The 20,837-nt window shown below is 47.1% G+C and overlaps 1 protein-coding gene across 1 annotated transcript in view; it reads left to right on the plus strand.

The window, feature by feature from the left end:
- Nucleotides 1-434: 434 nt before the first annotated feature.
- Nucleotides 435-20,837, plus strand: part of LOC135822473 (DNA damage-binding protein 1-like) — a 37,364-nt gene continuing 16,961 nt past the window's right edge. The window contains exons 1-16 of the mRNA XM_065335246.1: nucleotides 435-850; nucleotides 2,003-2,113; nucleotides 2,927-3,011; nucleotides 3,403-3,545; nucleotides 9,230-9,347; nucleotides 11,157-11,260; nucleotides 12,347-12,505; nucleotides 12,923-13,006; nucleotides 14,430-14,546; nucleotides 15,346-15,527; nucleotides 15,954-16,065; nucleotides 17,633-17,685; nucleotides 18,753-18,878; nucleotides 19,206-19,255; nucleotides 19,570-19,680; nucleotides 20,212-20,319. Coding sequence (XP_065191318.1) covers nucleotides 641-850; nucleotides 2,003-2,113; nucleotides 2,927-3,011; nucleotides 3,403-3,545; nucleotides 9,230-9,347; nucleotides 11,157-11,260; nucleotides 12,347-12,505; nucleotides 12,923-13,006; nucleotides 14,430-14,546; nucleotides 15,346-15,527; nucleotides 15,954-16,065; nucleotides 17,633-17,685; nucleotides 18,753-18,878; nucleotides 19,206-19,255; nucleotides 19,570-19,680; nucleotides 20,212-20,319 — 1,873 coding nt within the window. The 5' untranslated portion in view covers nucleotides 435-640. The remainder of the gene's footprint in view (nucleotides 851-2,002; nucleotides 2,114-2,926; nucleotides 3,012-3,402; nucleotides 3,546-9,229; nucleotides 9,348-11,156; nucleotides 11,261-12,346; nucleotides 12,506-12,922; nucleotides 13,007-14,429; nucleotides 14,547-15,345; nucleotides 15,528-15,953; nucleotides 16,066-17,632; nucleotides 17,686-18,752; nucleotides 18,879-19,205; nucleotides 19,256-19,569; nucleotides 19,681-20,211; nucleotides 20,320-20,837) is intronic.

Here is a 20,837-nt window from a genome sequence, read left to right on the forward strand (position 1 = left end):
GCCGAAGGCCGGTCGACAACAATGGCGGATTTCCCGCCATTGTCGACATGTACTACTACAATTTTTTTTACTTGGCCTAATACTAATGACTATGTTGTTTAGGACAGGACATAAATTATTATTATGAATAGTTATTGTGAGTTTATACAAAAGAAAAAGAGAAAAGAGAAAGACCAAGCAAGGATTGAAGGAACTACACACACAAGCTCTCCATCAGGGAGTCGTAAAATAAGTATTTTACGACTCCCTGCTCTCCATCCATATGGCCATCTGAGTCCAATTATTGTGAGTCATAATCATTTTTATCAGTTACGTAACCACGATCAAAACGACGTCACGTGAAGGAATGAAACGTCATAACTACTTCATGCGTAGATCTACGAACCCCGTAAAAATTTTATTGAAATGAAGCTTCACTTGAAAGTAAGTTTTTTGAAAAGAGAAAAACAGCTACACAACAACCCATGGCATGTGTGTAGCATTCTCAGTTCTTTAGCTGTTTAGTTTTGGCTTTTCTTTCGGGGAAGGCACTGCTTGTTCAAGAAATATCCTGGGAGTGTTTGTGCTCTTTTTTTGTCAGGACTGGTTTGCATGCTCTTCTAAAGATACCGCCTTGTCGCGGTAGTTCCAAAGGACAATCATGGCTTACAATTACGTCGTGACGGCCCAGTCTTCGACTTCAGTGCATCAATGCTTGAAGGCAAATATCACCGGAAAGGACGATGTGAACTTACTCGTGGCCAAGGGAAGAAACCTCGAGCTCTCCCTGTCCACAGCCGAGGGGCTGAAACCCATGTTGGTAACACCTATTCGTGGTCATATTGAAGTCATGTTGGCATATCGACCAGAGGTAAATACATCATTTCCAATTAATTGCGTCAGTATAACTGCACCAGTCCATTCGTGTCCAAAGGGTTAATTAATTGCTTAACAACTTGTGAACACATGTATACGCACCTGCTCCTGACCTAAATTTTATTCTTTCATGACTTCAAATTTAAATGCTTCAAAGTACTGGTAGCCTTATTTAGGATTGTTCAAGAGCAATATCTGTATTTTCTCTGCTAAGAGCCCGGGGTTCTTATTATTTCAGTGACAGCTCTACCTGCGCTACTATTAGAGACTGTGCTCTTATTATAGACTGTGGTTGGATAATTTCAATGTTCCACTATCAAGCCAACTCCAGTTTATATAGAGAGATTATAGACATAACCGGACCATATCCATACTGATTTTCTGAACCCTTAACTCAGGAATATTGTCATAACTGATGTTTCACAATAACATGGGCACTACTAGGAAGCAGTAGACCGATAAACCTCCTTACAAGATGTGATCGGCATGCTGTACTGCTATTTTAGATGCAGTCAATGTACTTGTTGCATACTCCTATTGTGGCCCGCGCTACTATTAGAGACTGTGCTCTTATTATGTCAAACAACCCTCACCCCGGGTCATTATTGGAGACATGGCTATTGTTGGAGACCTGGGCTTTTATTAGAGAAAATACGGTAATATTATAGTTAGAAAGATAACAGAGCCGGCTCTTGACTCCATGAAAGTCCCAGAAACAGTACTACAATCCATTTCAAAACTATAGACGCGTAGGGTTTTTGAAATATTTCAAATTTGGCTGGAACTTTTTGAGAATAGTTTTCGGAATATTGCTCAGGTCCGCTCCACAATTACTCTCATATACTAGTAGTTTCTAAACGATTGGATAACAGACGCCCAATTTGGAAAATATTATGCACAAAGTGATCACGGATTTTATGTGGTATAGATGCTGGCATAACAGTTTTTGCCTAGGTACGCGTCTATAGTTTTGAAATGGACTGTAGTAATTTTAATAAACCAACCAACTCCCATGAAAGAGTGTGTGTGTGTGTGTCTCTCTCTCTCTCTCTCTCTCTCTCTCTCTCTCTCTCTCTCTCTCTCTCTCTCTCTCTCTCTCTCTCTCTCTCTCTCTCTCTCTCTCTCTCTCCCTATTTTTTGCCTACAGAATAGTGAAACTGATCACATTTTCTTGCTGACAGAGCGTCTCTGGGCCATGGTATTTTCGTATGATCAGGAAACCAAGGAGTTTGTCACACACTGCTGTGGAGATGCTTATGTAAGATTTCAGTTTGACTACTTGTATTTTACTGCCAAGCACTGGCTTGACACTCGGTATAAAACATATGCAATGACATGTCATTCGCATATTCTTATCTCTGATCTCTGTACGAAAGATTCGCCGCTCACTCCTGGCCTGTGATTGTTGCTTTCTTCTTCGGCAAAGGTGCTGTTAAAACACCAACCCGTTTCCCTGACTGAAGTGTCTCTATGACCTTTTGTGATAGCAGCAGTCCTTGACGGCGTGCTATGTCGTCACATGCTGGGTAAGCAAGAACCTGGGATTCACCGTCCATGCCATGCTCGGATGGAACTACAGTTGCACTTGGTGAAGTGCGACCCAAAGTGCAAAACTGGCGCCCTAGCCCGGTTCTGATTCACATCACCGTATTTGTGAATCGATTTTTATGGCGCTCGCTTGTTCATACTTGCTCTGTGACGCCCCGACGGCCTTAGGGCTATGGGCTTGATGATGATGATGATCCGTGAATTTCGTACATGTGTACGTCCAGCGCTGGCAGCCGCATTTGTACCACGTCCAGGGCGTCAAGAGCCGTACAAGTCGACGGCGCCAATTATCCATTTCAGAGTCGGATTTCACCGAGCGCAACTGGTTGCTACATCTTGTGACGTGAGACGTCTCTCTGTGTTTGGACGTGTGCATATGTGTGTGTGTGTGTGTGTGTGTGTGTGTGTGTGTGTGTGTGTGTGTGTGTGTGTGTGTGTGTGCGTGTGTGTGTGCGTGTGTGTGTGTGTGTGTGTGTGTGTATTCGTGTGCGGGTGGATGTTCTTATAACATGCAACAACACAGCAACGCACCGGTCGTCCGTGTGACACTGGCTTCATTGGCGTCATCGATCCTCGCCACAAGGTCATTGCCCTGCGCCTTTATGCCGGTGAGTTACTGACGTTTCTTCAGTTTGGATGTCAACGTTGTCCCTTCCCAGTGCATTGGGACACCGTAGTGTCTTGGGGGAAAAAGCATGTCTTTTACGGAAACAAGTTTTGAGCACAGGTGTGATTTTCAAGATGCACCGTTGGCCTGTGCACCTGTTTTCTTTGTGTTGACTTTGTATTGGAATACTTGGTTTGAATAGAAGCCTAGGCGTCGTGTTGGCTTCTACAGGAACAAGCCCAGGTTTATACACCATCTTGCACGATTTTGTTTGTTTTGTTTTTGTGCTTTTAGTGCTACGCACTAGCTCGTAATGTGGCCATGCATTTGTTCCATTGTTGATGTTGTGCACACGCGTATGCTTATTTGTATGGACACCTGTATTGCCGCAGGGATGATCAAGATTATTCCACTGGAGCAGCTGCACAAGTCGCAGCAGTTCTTTACGTTTGATGTGCGCCTTGAGCACCTGCAGCTGATTGACATGTGCTTCCTGCATAACAGTGATCAACCAACGCTGGCATACATTCACCAGGTGAGACTGCCACTAAGATTACCGTAGTGACGCACATAAAGGCACATGCGCTTATGAGTGTAGTTTTTGTGTTATTTGCTATTTTTGCGGGTCGTTTTGCCTCACACATAGGCGCATGCGCTCGAGTTGCTAGTGTACCGGTACGTTACATAATTATGCACGTAGTGTGTGCACATTGAACTATGTGAACATGGTGTCTTGTGGTGTCTGTGTGTCGCGGGATGGACTGCATTCAGGTTCACTTATAAGCCCATGCGCTTATTTGTGAGGGTGCGCTTATGCCCGGGTATAGGCACATGCGCTTATGCCCGGGTATAGGCACATGCGCTTATATACGCGTCACTACGGTAGCTCCATTGTTCTTTCAAGTTTTTGTCTCGTCACCAAATCTTTCTTCAGCTTCTAAGTGCTGTAAGCCCAGCAACCGTTGCAATCCTGAAACGTTCGCGATGGGCGTGAAATCGCGAAAGTCAGTGGGCGCGGAAAGCAAAACTGTAGACTCGAGTCAATCATCAAATTGACTCCAATCGCAAACGCTTGCAGGCGCAAAATGGTCTGCCGTCGCAATTGACAAACCGAAGCCGGCGCAAACGAGTCGGGGTTTACAGTGCATGTATTTCTTGTTTGTGGCTCTGTCATGCAGTACCTATGCTTGTCTATATTGCAATCAAGTTTGGTGATGAGTGTTTGTGTGGGTACAGTAAGATCGGGCGCCGAAGAACACCTCGCCGAAGAATACCCAGGCTGGAAAACCGGCAAAATTTAAGAACAGTCCAGGCTAGAATTATCAGATTTAAGAACACTAGATCTACATCCGCCCCCTCTCTTTGTTTGGAGAGCGAGTGACGCCGCTCGGTCATGGCCGTCAGCTTCGGCTGGCCCATGGGTAATGTCTTCTTCGCCAGGAAACAGGCAAGCTTGTGGAAGTATTTTGAGTAGTGGAGCAAAAGGCGAGGGCTTGTTTCGCATTGGTACGTTCAACGTCCGTGGACTTACTTCAAATTTCAAAAAAAATCAACTTATTTCAGACCTCAATAAATACAGAGTTGGACTCTGCTGTCTTCAGGAGACTAAAATCTCCGAAGGCTACGATGGAAATATTGACAACTACCGTCTACTGTGTCTCTCGTCGTCGTGTCGACATTATGGACTCGGATTCGTGGTGGAAAAGCAGTTACTGCACCGAATATATAGATATTGGCAGGTGTCGGACCGTATCGCCGTGCTACAGTTATGGCTCTCCGGGAGAACGCTGTGCTCATTTGTAAATGTCTACGCCCCGACGTCAACACGCGTTGCAGCAGACCATTCATGCCTAGACGAGTTCTACAACAGCTTGCTGGAAACAATTCAAAAACTAAGGTCTTCATCGCTGCTGTTCCTGATGGGAGACTTCAACGCAAAACTTGGGAAACGACCACCCAGTGACGGCCACTCCGTATCCTATGCTGGTTCACACTCAAGGGGCCATCGCAACTACAGCGGCCAGACTTTGGCTGATTTCGCGTCCAGCAATTACCTATTTGCCTGTAACACGGCGTTTCAGCACCGTGCAGAACATATCACCACATGGACAGGCTGGCGCCACAACCCTAGTGGAGGTCCACCTTTACCCATTTACAACCAAATAGATTATATTAGGGATCTCAGCGCGTGCAGTGCGCAGGGTGTTTGCGCATACATTGCGTCATCGAGTTTTGAGTGCAGCTCGCGGACACAGCAGAAAAATGGCGACGGTCGATTTTCGACACTAGGGGACGCGGTGGACACTAGCGGAATCGTCATCTTCATCGTCGTTCGAACATACTTTGTAATTCCCGCCGAAGGACAGGGTGGCCAAGGCGATATTGCCCCGGTCGATTTTCCTATAATTTTCCGTGCGGCAAGAACCCACTTCAGAGAGGATTCAGTAGAAAATTCAGACGTTTTCTCCGGTTAGATTGTCCTAACTTCGATTTTCAGTGCATCAGCCATCGCGAACATCGCCGCCATTATCACTCAGAGAGAAGACATCGCGCTCAGTTGAAGAGGTGTTCACGCTGCGTCCAAGCGTGAAAGATTGTGCTCTTTGACCCTCCATAGTTCCTCTGAGAGAGTTACTGGGAGATAGGTAGCTTGGAGACGGCCGTAGAACGTGCTTTCCTGGACGCAATATTCAGCCATTTCTACTGTCTTCTTCAACTTGATTTATTTCGAAAAAAATGTTCTTTTCCACGATTTCTGCACTGGACGCGTTTGGGATCGAAAACCTCACCTGCGCAGACTGGCTGCGCAGTTCACACGCTGAGATCCCTAATTATATCCTTTGCCGTCACAGTGAAAGGTTTGTGGTGACGGACGCCAGATCATATGCCGGGACAAGCTTAGAAAGCGATCACCGTCTTGTGCTGGCAAACCTCAACCTGACTAAGTTGTACAAGAAGCTCAAGAGGCCGCCAGTAGCCATATCCAGCAACACAAAATTCAATATATCGGAATTTAGTGACCCGACCAAGAAAGCAAAGTACAGAGAGGCTATCAACGAACATCTACAGGACCTCGGCAGAGAGCAGGAAGGTGTCAATGCGGAGCAACATCTGCAGTATATTGTGAACGCTATGAGTGAGGCAGCAAACACATCGGTGGGCCGCGTCCCTAAAACAAACAAGACGCATAGAAATGGCTTCAGCGGGGAAATTGAAAAGCTAGCAGCAGAGAAACGCAAACTGCGTCTCGACATTACGGTGTGCAGAGATGGAACGAAGGTAAAAGAAATGAAGACGCGACGCAACAGGCTGGCACACCAAATTCGCCGGGAATGCCTCAAGTTAGCATCGACTCGACTGGACGAACGTGTAGCTGAAATAGACCAAATGAAAGACGACGCGAAAATGTTCAAAGCAACACGACTACTGCGCCGACAGCAGCAGTCACCAGTTGTGGTTGAAGACTCTGATGGCAAACTCATTGCACAACCTAGTGAATCAGTCGAAGCATTAAGGCAACACTTCCGTGCTATATTCTGTGATCCTGCTCTGGAGTCATCTAGGCTCTTACGGACAGAGGAAGACCTTAAAAACCCTATAAAGCAGCCAGAGGTACATGCCGCAGCTAAGCGCTTGAATAATGGCCGAGCTTCGGGACCAGATGGGATACCTGCTGAACTTATCAAATATGGAACACCAGCACTGTTCTCGAACATTGCCACTACATTCAACAATTATGCCAAAGACAAATCACTCAAGCTAGGCGATGGGCTACTGATCCCGATACCAAAGCCGGGAAAGAAAAGAGGTCCTCCTGGAAATGTAAGGCCAGTTACCCTGTTGAACACCCTACGTAAACTTCTTTCATTGGTCATCCTGACGCGGATCAAGCCAGCTATCAACGGGTACTTGTCACTGAACCAGAGCGGGTTCCGGTCAGGGAGAAGTACTGGAGACGTGGTATATAGCTATCGGTGGTTATCAGCAAGATGCCAGCGTGTTGCGTCGGAGATCTCAATCTTAGGCATTGATATGTCAAAGGCATTTGACACTATATCAAGGGTCAGGCTGATCGATGTACTGTCAACAGTCATTGATCATGATGAGCTGCACATCATCCAGTGCCTTCTGACAGACACCACAATAAAAGTAAAGCTGAATAACATTCTCAGCCAACCATTAGTCACACATAATGGAACCCCACAAGGTGATTCTCTATCGCCAGTCCTGTTTACTGTCTACCTCGAGGCTGCATTGAGGTTGATTCGAGAGCGACTCTCACCGCGACCAGCATTGGATATTCAGCTTCAATTGCCCAATGAAACAGCGTATGCGGATGACGTAGACTTCATCAGCACCAGCCTACAATATTTGCATGACAATCAACCCGTACTATCATCCTCGTTAGCGGAATACAATTTAAAAATGAATGAAGCCAAAACCGAATATACTACAATTAAAAGAGAAAAGGACAGAGTAGACGAGCGATGGCGGAACACGGTCAAACTAGGATCGATGCTTGGAGTGGAGGAAGATATCAGTCGGAGAAAACGTCTAGCAACATGCGCCTTACATCAGCTGTGGGTGATATGGCTAAGAGGTAACCATGCCCGTGAACCCCTTCGGATTAGGTTATACGGCAGCTTTATTCTCCCAATACTTCTTTATAACTGCGGCACATGGAGCCTGACAGAGACTCAAGAAAAGAAACTTGACTCGTTCCACCGCCAGCAGTTACGGGCAGTCATTGGGGTCAAATATCCCCGTATAATACGCAATGAAGCACTGTACAAGCGCACTGGCTCCAAGCCACTCAGCAGAATCATCCAGTCTGCTAGGTGGAGAATGTTTGGCCACATGCTTCGACTAGACACCTCATCCCCGGTCCAGCAGGCTATGTCAGCATACTTTCAGCCAGGAAGCTCAGGGTTCCGAGGCCGCCCGAGAACAACACTCCCGCGATCCATCAACAACGACCTGAAAAATTCCAGATCCACAAACTCCCTCACATCACACGAGGATCTAGTTGCACTGAGGCAGCTCGCCCAGGATCGTCGAAAGTGGAAGGAACTAATGTGTGCTGTGTGTAATGGCTGAAGTTATACAATTACACTAGATACCCTTAACAATAATAACGGATACAATTACACTAGATACCCTTAACAATAATAACGGATACAATTACACTAGACACTCTAGATACTAGATACTCGGTACTCTAGATACTAGATACTCTAACAATTTTATCAAACATGATAATTACCACATCAAATGCTGCGGAGACCTATCCAGAATCGGCAATATGCTGGCCCTGGCCTGGAGATCTGCAACTATAATCAGCTTCTACTTTGCAACACTAACGGATTAGTCCCCTTTGTCGATTGATGGATCAATCGGTAGATTCGGCTCTGTTTTTCTTTCCTTTCTTTCTTGTTTTGAATTGTACGTTGAACTCATTGGATTTCTTTGTATTCTGTATCTCGTTATCGTTATCGTTAGATTTCCCTCTAGCCCTCTCGCTTAGGATGAGCTTTCTTTTTTATGGCAGCTTAAGCGAAGGCTATATACCTGCTTTATGCAGGTTGATGCCAACGCGAACAAGCAAAATAATAATAATAAGATCTACATTGTACGTAGATCTACATTGTACATGTATGGGAGGTGAGTACATGTCATGTACACGTGTAAACAGTAACTGCTACATGTACAGTCATTCCCATTTACGACACCCACTAGTTTAGAAGTACTACATTGCACTACATGTACATGTACATGTACATGACAAACGTCATGACGTCACTCGACTCGCCGCGCGCGTGTGAATAAGAACGGTCTGGCTAGAATCAAAAATTTAAGAACTTTCCTAGGCTGCGCTCGAGCCCCTGCGTTCTTCGGCGCCCGATCTTACTGTATGCATGTGTGTGTGTGTGTGTGTGTGTGTGTGTGTGTGTGTGTGTGTGTGTGTGTGTGTGTGTGTCTGTATTTGTGTGTGCGTGTGTGTGTTTGTGTATGTGTGTGTGTGTTTGTGTATGTGTGTGTGTGTGCACGCGTGTGTGTGTGTGTGTGTGTGCGTGTGTGTGTGTGTTTGTGTATGTGTGTGTGTGTGTGTGTGTGTGCACGCGTGTGTGTATGCGTGTGTGTGCGTGTGCATGTTCATGCTTTTAAAAACGTACACATGTACATACATTCATGTGTGCATTTGTGCTCGCGTTTTTTCAGGATGAGGCATCCCACCGACATGTTCAAACAGTAGTTCTGGATATTGACGAGCAAGAAATCAAGGCAGGACCCTGGAGTCGCCAACATCTAGAGGTTGAATCACATATGATCATACCAGGTGAATGAACAAATTGCATGTACTGTAGAGACGGGGACAACCACTCGTCAATGGTAGACCCAGGTGCTCAAAGTCCGGCCAGGTGTCCTAATTCCGAACACCCGTAGCGTCGTGTTCTGTGATTGTATTCGACTCGAATGTTTTACCGAGGGGACACTGTGGTATGTTCTCCTGGCATACCGTAAAAGCCCGTGTATATGCCCCGGGCGTATAGAATAGCAGCCTCGATTTCCTGGGCGTATACAAGGACACGGGCGTATACTTGGAATACAAATGTTGAAATTCTCCCCTGGCTCGATACGACTCGAAACTGTATCCAATTCGTTTTTTAGCTGAGAATGCACTCTATAAATACAGTATTCCCACTTCAATGAACCAGAAACAGTGTAAACAGTGGTCTGGTTTGGAAAAGCAATCCTGAAACACATCCATCAACATAGCAGTAAGTACTGGGTATCGGTACCTGTACATGTACTGGTATTGCTGGCACGCCTGGGCGTATACATGGGCATGGGCGCTATTTTGAAACAAAAGTGTTGACTTCCCCTGACTGGGCGTGTACAAGGAGGGTGGGCGTTATTTCGAGTGGGCGTATACAGGGGCTTTAACGGTACCCCAATATTCACTTGACCAACAGAGCCGTGTCCCGGGGGTGTCGGATAACTGACCCGCTACTGTACATTCATCAGGATCAGGTTACCACTGTAGAATGCCGATTATCCGCACGTGTCAGCTACTGTATATGCAGAAATATTCGTCTGGAATTTAATTTCGTCTTTTTCGTCCAAGGAGCTTTTGGACTAAACTAAATGCCGGACTAACGTCGATTTGTCCAGCTTTTCAATACGCTCTTATGATCCATGGACGAAATTTACAACTGGACAAACTCCCTTTCTTTGGAGTTGGACGAAATTATTGACCGACGAAATTTTCTGCCTGTACAGTATCCGGATGATCGATTATCCGCATTGTCTGGCCGGGCTTGACAAAAAATAATGAGCAGGGTTTTCCAGGTTTTTGCTGATTTCCCTCACTCGAGGCACCATTCAAGCGATGCACAAGATGTATTACTTGTACAACAGGTTCGAGTCGAAATGTATAGAGATATTGTGCCATTTTGAGGAGCTGAAGTGCGCCTAGTTCCTGTTGTACTGCCCTGCCTATAGAGAATGAAAAATGATGAAAACATGCGGGAATATGCATGTTTTTAGACTGATGTGTGACCCGATCCTTTGTCTGAACAATCTTCTCATCCGGACACAGCCCGTGCCCAGAGGGGTGCGGATAATCGGCACTCAACTGTAATACCTTGCGGGCTGGTGAACTCCTGACCCTGAAAAAAACTACTGCGGGCACCTTGCAGCGCCGTACACCGTTTTTTCAGAGCTACTCGGAGTGATTTGCCTCCATGCCAGAAGGCAATTCTGCATTGGCCGTCCAACACTTTGGTTCATTTGCTGCTTAGGGCTATCCAGGGTTGACGGTAGCTGCTTTCACCTTGTCCTTCCTGCTGGAATCAGTTTTGTTCTTGTCTTGTACTGGAGCTTGGAAGTTTACATTCTCTAATTTCAGAAATTTTAGGTGCTCAATATTTTCGGTATGAGGACAAAGGGCCAGGTTAGGTGAACAGAAATTGTACGTACAAAGAAGCAGTTCCCTATTGGATTATGTGTGTAAGTGTTTGTTCGGTGTATTGAAATTTTAGGTACGAAACAGATGCACCGAAAGTACCGAAAATAAAAGTACACTGAAAATTTGTGAAATTACAGTAACTGAGTTTTTTCCTACTTTGTCTCTGCCCTTTTTCAGTTGAAGATTATTTTGGTGGCGTGGTGATCGTTGGGCAGCAAACCATCCTCTATCACTCTGGTGCTTCTGGTAAACACCGCTCGGTTGCGCCCCCGGAGCTCAAGGTGAGATCCCAAGTGTGCTTTGGCTATCTTTCCTCCCCGCCTGTGTGTGTGTTGTGCGTGTGTGTTGTGCGTGTGTGTGTGTGTGTGTTGTGCGTGCGTGCGTGTTTGTGTGTGTGTGTGTGTGTGTGTGTGTGTGTGTGTGTGTGTGGTGTGTGTGTGTGGTGTGTGTGGGTGGTGTGTGTGTGTGTGTGTGTGTGTGTGTGTGGTGTGTGTGTGTGTGTGTGTGTGTGTGTGTGTGTGTGCGCGTGTGCGCGCGCGGATACCCTGATGCCGTCAATCCTTCTTCTGCACCTTGTCCTCACCCACTTACTGAGGTGTGGTGAGCCCATAAGTGGGATCATTTCAGGGGTGTCAGCCGTTGGGCGGTTCAATAGCCAATTGAATCATCTTTCCAAGATTCCTTTTGAGTCTCTCTCCCCTCTCCCCGGGGAGACCCACGTGACCAGTTTTGGCAGTGAGCAAAAAGACAAGTGTGTGTGTGTGTGTGTGTGTGTGTGTGTGTGTGTGTGTGTGTGTGTGTGTGTGTGTGTGTGTGTGTGTGTGTGTGTGTGTGTGTGTGTGTGTGTGTGTCTCTCTCTCTCTCTCTCTCTCTCATTCTCTTTCTTCTCTTCTTTTCTCTTCTCTCGCCCAGAGTTGCCAAATCTCCCGGTTAGGCGGGAGATCCCCTGATTTTGTTGATGTTTTTGAAACATTTCCCTAGCTCCACACTAGAATTGAAACCTCCCCACTCTTCGCAGATTGTTGCATCGAATATGCCAACCATGCATGTGCATAATAGAGTGCCGCACTCTTTTCCTGTGTACGTGTACACTGGTGCACTCTTTTCCTGTGCACAGTCAACCATGCTTACATGTACATGTATACTCGTAGCATGCCCGTTTTTACCCCTGCACGTGGACGGCAGGCGACCTCCCTAATGCTAACCCAGCATGGAGGGAGGTCTCCCTACCGCAGATAACATTGAAGTTGGAAAGCCTGCTCTCCTACTTGTGTTGCAGATGGAATGCAAAATTCCCTGCTTTTGTTGAGACTGTAGTTTCTGTTGTGTGCGTCCACTGTCAACTGTTCATCCGATCTCCACTGCAGAGAAGTGTCATCCAGTGTCACTGTATGTTGGATCATAGCCGTATCCTGCTCAGCGACATCTCTGGCACGGTCTTCATGCTGCTGCTGCGTGAGGACCCAAACTCCTCCATGCCTGGCCGCTCTACTGTTGGCGAGCTCAGATTGGAGGACCTTGGAAAGGTGAGAGAGGAGGATGGCTGTTTGAAGGTGTCGTTGGCAGCAACGTGAAATGCTTATCTTATGCTGTTGAGTCCTGGTAGACGGGTATACATGTACGAGGGGGTAACATGCACGAGGGACTCATAACGCTCTCCGGTCATCAAGTATGGAAATGGGGGGGGGGGGCAGCAGGCAGCCTTTTGTTTGCCTGCTTACTTGTCTGCCTGCCTGTCTGTCTGTCTGTCTGTCTCAATAAGAGAGGGTTTGGATGTTGGTTCTTGGTTCGGCTATCTACTACTGTTGTCTGTCTGCCTGTATGCCTGTCTGTCCGTTTATCTGTCCGTTTATCTGTCCGTTCATCTGTCTGTTTATCTGTGTGTCTGTGTCCGTCTGTCTGTCCGTCTGTCCGTCCGTCTGTCTGCTTGTCCGTGCATGCAGGTTACTAGTGCGCGTAGTATCTCATACCTGGACAACTCAGTGGTTTATATCGGTTCGCCGTTTGGTGACAGTCAGCTTGTTCGAGTAAGTCTGTTTGTTAGTCTTTACTGTCTCTTGCCAAGTGTTTCATACGAGTCTTATCAACGGCCAACATCACCTTGTACCCAAGTCCGGGAGCATGCTGCCCTCCGTTGAGCACAACCTGCATTTTCGGGTGTGTGTCCTTGCTAGAGCGCCCTATTTGTCGACATTACTTACTGTAGTGCACTTCAGAATTATAGACCTCTAGACTTTTTCCAATAATTCAAATTTGGTTTGAGCTTTTTGAGAAATTCCTTCGGAATATTGCACAAGCAGCTCCCGCAATTTTTTCATACTTATAAAGTATATATTTCTAAGCAATTGGATAACAAACGCCCAATTTCGGCAATTTTATGCCCAAAGTTATCAATGATTTTATGTGGTATAGATGCTGGCCTGGCTGTTTTGTTGAAACCAGAGGTCTGGACTTTTGAAACGCACTATAGCAGTGTGTGTGTGTGTACAGAACCATTGCCCCAGAGTGTGCTGCAGCTGCAGCAGTAGTGAGTACATCTCCGTATCAAAGTGAACAGGATGACATTCCATTCGCTCCTAAGGGCTCTGTTGCATTGGGATGCACATCCTTAATAAAACCCTCAATGTAGATCTACTAGTGTTGTAATGCATCGCAGGAAGCAGCTGCATCTAAGGAGACGACACAAGATCATAGTGCCCGAAACAATGTGTGTTTCGACCCCGGATTTTTGGAAGTTCGACGTGATCCGTGGTCTATGCAACTCGCAATCGCGGCCTGGACCTGATGACCCTGAGCGTGGCCCAGACAAGTGATGGGATGACATACGTGAGCATGTAAAAATTTAAATTAGCCCTGCCCCAAGTGCGATTGTAGCAGGCAGCCCGGAGTCGAAGTCGAAACCCACACGATTTAGTGGTACAGTTGTCCGTGTGGTCTCCCTAGCTGCTCCGACTCCCTGATGCACAGCAATGTCCTGGGGCCATTATTTCAACATCACAAAACTACACTATGTTCAACTCGCTGCTATTGCTGAGCTTCTGTGAATGATGTTGTCCTTGTTCTCTTGTGCTCACTTCTCTCTCTCTCTCTCTCTCTCTCTCTCTCTCTCTCTCTCTCTCTCTCTCTCTCTCTCTCTCTCTCTCTCTCTCTCTCTCTCTCTCTCTCACGCACACGCGCACACGCGCACACTCACACACACACACACCACCACCACCACCACCACCACCACCACCACCACCACCACCACCACCACCACCACCACCACCACCACCACCACCACCACCACCACCACCACCACCACCACACTACACACACACACACACACACACACACACACACACACACACACACACACACACACACACACACACACACACACACACACACACACACACACACACACACACACACACACATACACATACTCACTCTTTCTCTCCTGTGTTGCAGCTGCTTGCGGATGCCAATGAGCAAGGCTCTTTTCTTGAAGTGATAGATACCATTGTGGGTATTGGACCGATAACTGATATGGCAGTTGTGGACCAGGACCGTCAAGGGCAAGGATCGGTAAGTACATGTATGCCTCTTTTACACTCCAATGCTACAATAATTAATTAATTAGGCCAAAACAAATAATGATCTTGTTTCCGGTCAGCCGACCGGGCCACTTTTTCCCAAATTCTGAAACTTGTTTTGGTCCCAAATGTATACAAACGGTGGCAATGCCATATGTGCAAGTGCACTCTACGAGTCATAACTCAGTCAAATCTCAACCGAATTCCACAATCGAAACACCTACAAGGTAGCAGAGATTCTCAGCTGTCGGCTTGAAAACCTCCGGGGTCGATACGAGCTAGAATAACAGGGCTGGAAGGACTCGAACTGTTTTCTTGATTTCTCAGGATGTACGAAAACAGGAATACACCACATGCTGTACAGGAACAGTGAGTCAGTCAACTTTGACATTGATCCTTGCCATCATATATGTATAATGTACGTATGTGCATGTGTAGGTGCTCTTGTCCATCAGTACCACAACGATTGAGGAACCAAAAAAGTATCCAAAAAAGTTTCATTCCGGCCGACCGAGTCTCCTTTTTGAGGGGTTGCCGACCGGAAACAAGCCTATTTTTTGTTTTGGCCTTAATTGCTTCACACCAAATGCAAATTCCAAATTGCCGTGGGGGGGGGGGGGGAGGGGAGGGGAGGGGGGGGGGGGGGGGGGGGCACACAGAAAGTTGGCACGGTGCTAAGTGTACACCGATGACTTTACTGAATACCTCTGTGTGTGTGTGCGTGTGCGTGTGTGTGCGTGTGTGTGTGTGTATGTGTGTGTGCGTGCGCGTGCTTCTTTTTCGTTTGGTAGGTGGTGACGTGCAGTGGCTACGGTCACACGGGATCGTTACGTGTAGTGCGCAGCGGTATTGGTATTCAGGAGGTAGCAGTGTCCGACACGGGCAGCACTATTCAAGGTGTCTGGGCTATTGCCTGTGGTGCTGACACTGATCTACATTCAGCTGTTGTTGTGGCGCTCATTGAGCAGACTATGTGAGTGCTGTATTTTGCCTGTGGTGCTGACACTGATCTACATTCAGCTGTTGTTGTGGCACTCATTGAGCAAACCATGTGAGTGCTGTGCAACTCCTCATCTGATCAAGGTTGCTTTTTAGTTTTACGTACTGGTTGTATGCGTTGCCGTCATTAGCCACCAAACCCGAAGCCTCCAGTGTTATGCTATAATTATTCCCTCTGGTGCTTGTGATTCTTTCGGCTGTGGGATGTTGAAGGTGGCTTTGTAATATCCCAACCGGCTATACTGGCCCTGCAGGAATCGATCTAAAAATTGTCCTTGTGTGTATGTGTGTGTGTGTGTGTGTGTGTGTGTGTGTGTGCCCGTGTGGGTGTGTGTGTGTGTGCCCGTGTGTGTGTGTGTGTGTGTGTGTGTGTGTGTGTGTGTGTGTGCGCGTGTTTCAGCATTGTTCAATTTACTGATGATGAGCTTGGACAGATGACTGACGGCCACGATTTCGTTCAGTCTGAGGAGACCATCTTTGCTTCTAACCTATCTTTTGGCTTCATCATTCAAGTGAGTGCAGTCTGTTTTGGAATAGGGTTGTGTAGCCTTGATGCAGGTTTATGGAGCAGGGTACAACATTTAACCTGTTTATGGTATGCTGGTGGGTGTCAACCCTGGATTCGGCCTTGGGGACACTATTGGCCGAAAAAATGTAGTGTCAGAATTTGATGAGAATTATTTTAACCTCTTTACCGCGAGCGTCGTATTAGTACGACGCACACGAGTTGCGTGTCCCACGCCCGCCCGTCGTACTAGTACGACGCTCTACAGTGAACAGTGAACCTGCATCTCATAGTCGTGGGTGTCCGTATCGAGTCCATAGTGGCTTGTTCAAACTACTGTAACTCAGTCAATACTTGGTCGATTCTCACCATCGAAACATGTACCGGTACGCGACTCACGGCAAATTTCCAGTAGATTTTTCCGCAGTCTGCAGAACGCGTATTTTCCATTTTGGATCATTTTTGCGCTACTGTACAAGCAGAAATATTCGTCTGGAATTTAATTTCGTCTTTTTCGTCCAACGAGCTGTTGGACTAAATTAAATGCCGGACTAATATTGATTTATTACAGGGTGCGACAGAGCTCTCGGCCATTGAAGAAAATGTTGAGTCACCTCCACCATTAATATTGATTTGTCCAGCTTTTCAATACACTCTTATATTATGATCCATGGACGAAATTTTCATCCGGACGAACTCCCTTTCTTTGGAGTTGGACGAAATTATTGACCGACGAAATGGTGAAATGTTGTGCTTATACAGTACCTGCTGCCATAGAAACCAGATTCAAATGATGGTAGTGGATCTCGAGCTCGTGAGTCCTCACAAGAATTTGAGCTCAATACACACGCACACAAAAGCAATTGCCTGCGGCCGGACGGTTGAGTCGCGGCCTTGCAAGTCGCAGAAAAGATAAAGTTGAGTTCAACCTGAGCCTGCAAATGTCAGAAGCACAAACCCTTTTGAAAGATTCACCGCGGAAAAAATAAGGACCAGGAATTGTTTAGCCAAGGCACGGGTTCACACCCAGGTCTGCGGACACACAAGTGCATGCGCACACACGCACGCACACACACACACACACACACACACACACACATACATACATTCATGTGCACAAACGTAATTGCAGACACTCCCACGTCCCGTCTGTGCGTACAACGACGTACTCACACACGCACTCACAAGCAATTGACACATAGCTAAAACTGCATTTTGACACATCAAGAAATCAACTGCAAAGGAACGCTCCTTCACATCCCGACAGTTCAAGAGCTTGAAGAAGACACGTCTTCCGATATGACACCATAACAGGATGTCCATAAAATTTTGCGAGCTTGCAAATTGTGCAGGGATAGTCACGCGACACACACTCACAGCAATATGCCAATATTGCGCGTGTGCCAGGGCCAACTAGGGCTTTGCGCAAAGCCCACATATATCCAAAATGGCGACCGTGTCGCGAACTGGTCATCATTGCGTAGCGACTTTCTATATTACTCTTGCAAGAATTCCCGACCGGTTGTTTGGTTTCTTTTCTGTCTCTCCTGCAATGACCTGTTTCTTTTCTGTAGGTGGTTGAGTCTCAAGTTCGCCTTATCGAAGCAACGTCGATTAGCATGAAGCAGTATGTTATAATAGCTCTAGTCTGTCTGTATGCACTTGCTGACTGATGTGTGGCCACCACTGATTACTGGTTGTGAAATCTAGATCCGGCCCCGACCCCCCTCACACCACCACAACACACCACCACCACACACCACTCACCACCACCACACACCACCACCGTACCCACAATCTCTCTCCTGTGCAGGCTGACGATGTGGTGAAAATCTTGCGCAACCCCCATTCGCATGCACTCTCCACGAACATAAGCAATATGACCTGACCTACAACCTGTACCATGCCAGTCGAACCTGATAAACGGTGGTGTGCTCACAGCTTATGGTGTTGACAAGCTGTAGGTTGATTGATTGTACGTGTGTAGTACAGTCAGACCTCGCTTATCCGGTCCTCTTTCATCCGGATCCCTCGCCATCCGGAAGAAAATCGTTGGTTACCGATTTACAGCACATGCCATGCATACATTCAGTACGTGTGTTCGATTATCCGGTTCCCTCGCCTATCCGGATATTTTTGTGGAAAACGGATGTGTGCGGTTATGCGAGGTCTGACTGTATGTTGGTGTGCATGTGCACTATGTGCATGCAGTATGCTAGCTGCTTTCGTATTATCCTGTTGTGTGGAACACGTAGCTATCAGTCTTTCCACGTTGTGGGCTTGTTTGCGTGTGGCCGATGTGTGTGGCCGATGTGTGTGCTTGTGGAAACTCAAACTGGATATGTAATCCATCTTACTGTGCGTGTGTGTGTGTGCGTGTGTGTGCGTGTGTGTGTGTGCGTGCGTGCGTGTGTGCGTGCGTGTATGTGTGTATGTGTGTGTGTGTGTGTGTGTGTGTGTGTGTGTGTGTGTGTGTGTGTGTGTGTGTGTGTGTGTGTGTGTGTGTGTGCATGTGTGTGTGTGTACGTGTGTGTGTATGTGTGCATGTGTATGTGTGTGTGTGTGTGTGTGCGTGTGTATGTGTGTGTGTGTGTGTGTGTGTGTGTGTGTATGTGTACGTGTGTGTGTATGTGTACGTGTGTGTGTGTGTGTGTGCGTGTGCGTGTCACTGTTTGTTTGCTACCTTGTCTACAGGGAGTGGAAGCCGCCGTGTGGTATGCCCATCACTGCCGCGAGCTCTAACAGTGAGCAGGTGGTTGTGGCCTGCTCGGAGCATCTCTACTATCTCACAGTCTCCGAGGATGGCCTTATCGAGGAGAGGTCAGAACACCGTCCAGGATACCTGTCATGCTGTATTAATAACCAACCTACTACTTGGACATGGGTCCTGTGCTATGACTGACCGGTACTCGATAGTCGTATTGCAAAGCTGTTTCTATCATTTTTGAATAACCCGCATGATGACCTAGGTAAAAACAAAGCATAGCGAGGGCTCTGGGATGTCAAGCCCTCTTGTTAGTAGGCTAGCCCTTGTGAGGTGTGAGACCTTCCACCTTCCAGTGAGCACTCTTTATGTCTCTTTGTCTGTCCATTCGTCCGCCTGTCCGCCTCTTACATGATATGTTTGCCTGTGGTTTCGTTATGCAGCCATACGGTTCTGGACAACGAGGTATCGTGCATCGACGTATCAGTAACGAGTAAGCGCCATGTTGTCTGTGTTCTGTATATTCGTGTGTGCGTGTGTGTGTGTGCGTGCGTGTGTGTGTGTGTGTGCGTGTGTGTGTGTGTGTGTGTGTGTGTGTGTGTCCCATGAACAGGCAATGTTATAATCCATGCAATGCAGAGTCGCGTGTGCCAGTGTTGACTGCGGAACTCGTTTTATTTGTAGCCTTTTTTATTTTATTTGTCTCTCCATGTCGATTACTGAGGTTTTTTACAACACGTTAGAATCCGGTGCTTCTTTGCTAAGTAAAATTTCGGTCTGTGCTGACTTGTGTGTGGTGCGCTGCAGCGGCTGGCAATCGTACCAACCTCTGCGCCATAGCGCTGTGGAAAGACATCAGCGTGCTTTTGCTGCGCTTGCCGTCTCTGGAGCTGGTGACGAGTGCTGCTCTAGGTGGAGGTAGGCCATGCTGTGCTCTGCTTGTGTGTGTGCTTGTGTCTGCTTGGCTTCATGTTGGCATGCCGTTGTCTGTTTAGCTTATTGCCAATCGTTACTTGTGAATACATGTATGTTGCTTTGAGTTGTGAAAATAGGATATGGAGTGGGGCAATAGAACCACGACAGGCAAGGACACTCTTGCATAACATGTAGCCGATCACAGCGTAGCACGTGCAACACATACTTGTACTGTACATATACACAATTTCCCTCAAGCCATACGAAACTTTCGGCAGCTATTTAATTTCGGCTATATTCGTCACCCACCCAAAACGCCAAAATTAAACGCTGATAAAACTTTTCACATCGGCTTCGGTGGTGTACTAGTGGACCAGCATTAACCCCGTGCCGAAAATATATTGCTGATGAAATGTCAAAAATAGTGAATGCCGAAATTTTACAGTTTACCACGTCATTGTGATCTTCATCGTTACCTTGTCTTCATTGCTGCATGCCCGTTTTCTCTGTGTGTGCTGTGCTGTTTGTGCGTAGAGCTCGTGTCGCGCTCGGTCGTGATGTGCGTGTTTGAGGGACAAGACTATCTCTTTGTGTCGATGGGTGACGGCGGAGTGGTGTACTTCCCTGCAGAATTCTCCACTGGTAAGTGTGTGTATGGCTGTATGCTAAGAGCAGCATACGTACACTAGTGGATGTCCATGTACCGTAAAGTGCCACGGGAGCGCCCGCCAACTCATCCTTTCGTGGTCGTCCTGTGGAGGTGGTGTCCTGTCTGGAGGTCGTACGACACGTAGCTTGTACACACAGTGCATGCTGACCCTGTGCACTTTACTCAGTTTACCTTGGAGCTCCACACTAGAACATGCTAAGTGTGACCTTAGTACACTAAGGTTCTCACACCGTACAAACTTAGTTGCACTCTGCCATACAATTTTCATTTCCCTGACTGGAAAATCAAGATTAGGGCGCTCTCGCGAGACGGGGCATTCTCGCAGCACTTTATGGCACATGTAGAGTGGGGGAACATCTCATGACTCCCGCCCTCATATGCTGCTTGAACAAATCTGCCACTACTCTCTCTCTCTCTCTCCCTCTCTCTCCCTCTTTCTCTCTCTCTCTCTCCTTCTCCCTCCCTCCCTCTCTCCCTCCCTCCCTCTCTC

This window comes from Sycon ciliatum, chromosome 8 (genome assembly GCF_964019385.1).
Source record: "Sycon ciliatum chromosome 8, ocSycCili1.1, whole genome shotgun sequence".
NCBI classification, from domain to species: domain Eukaryota; kingdom Metazoa; phylum Porifera; class Calcarea; order Leucosolenida; family Sycettidae; genus Sycon; species Sycon ciliatum.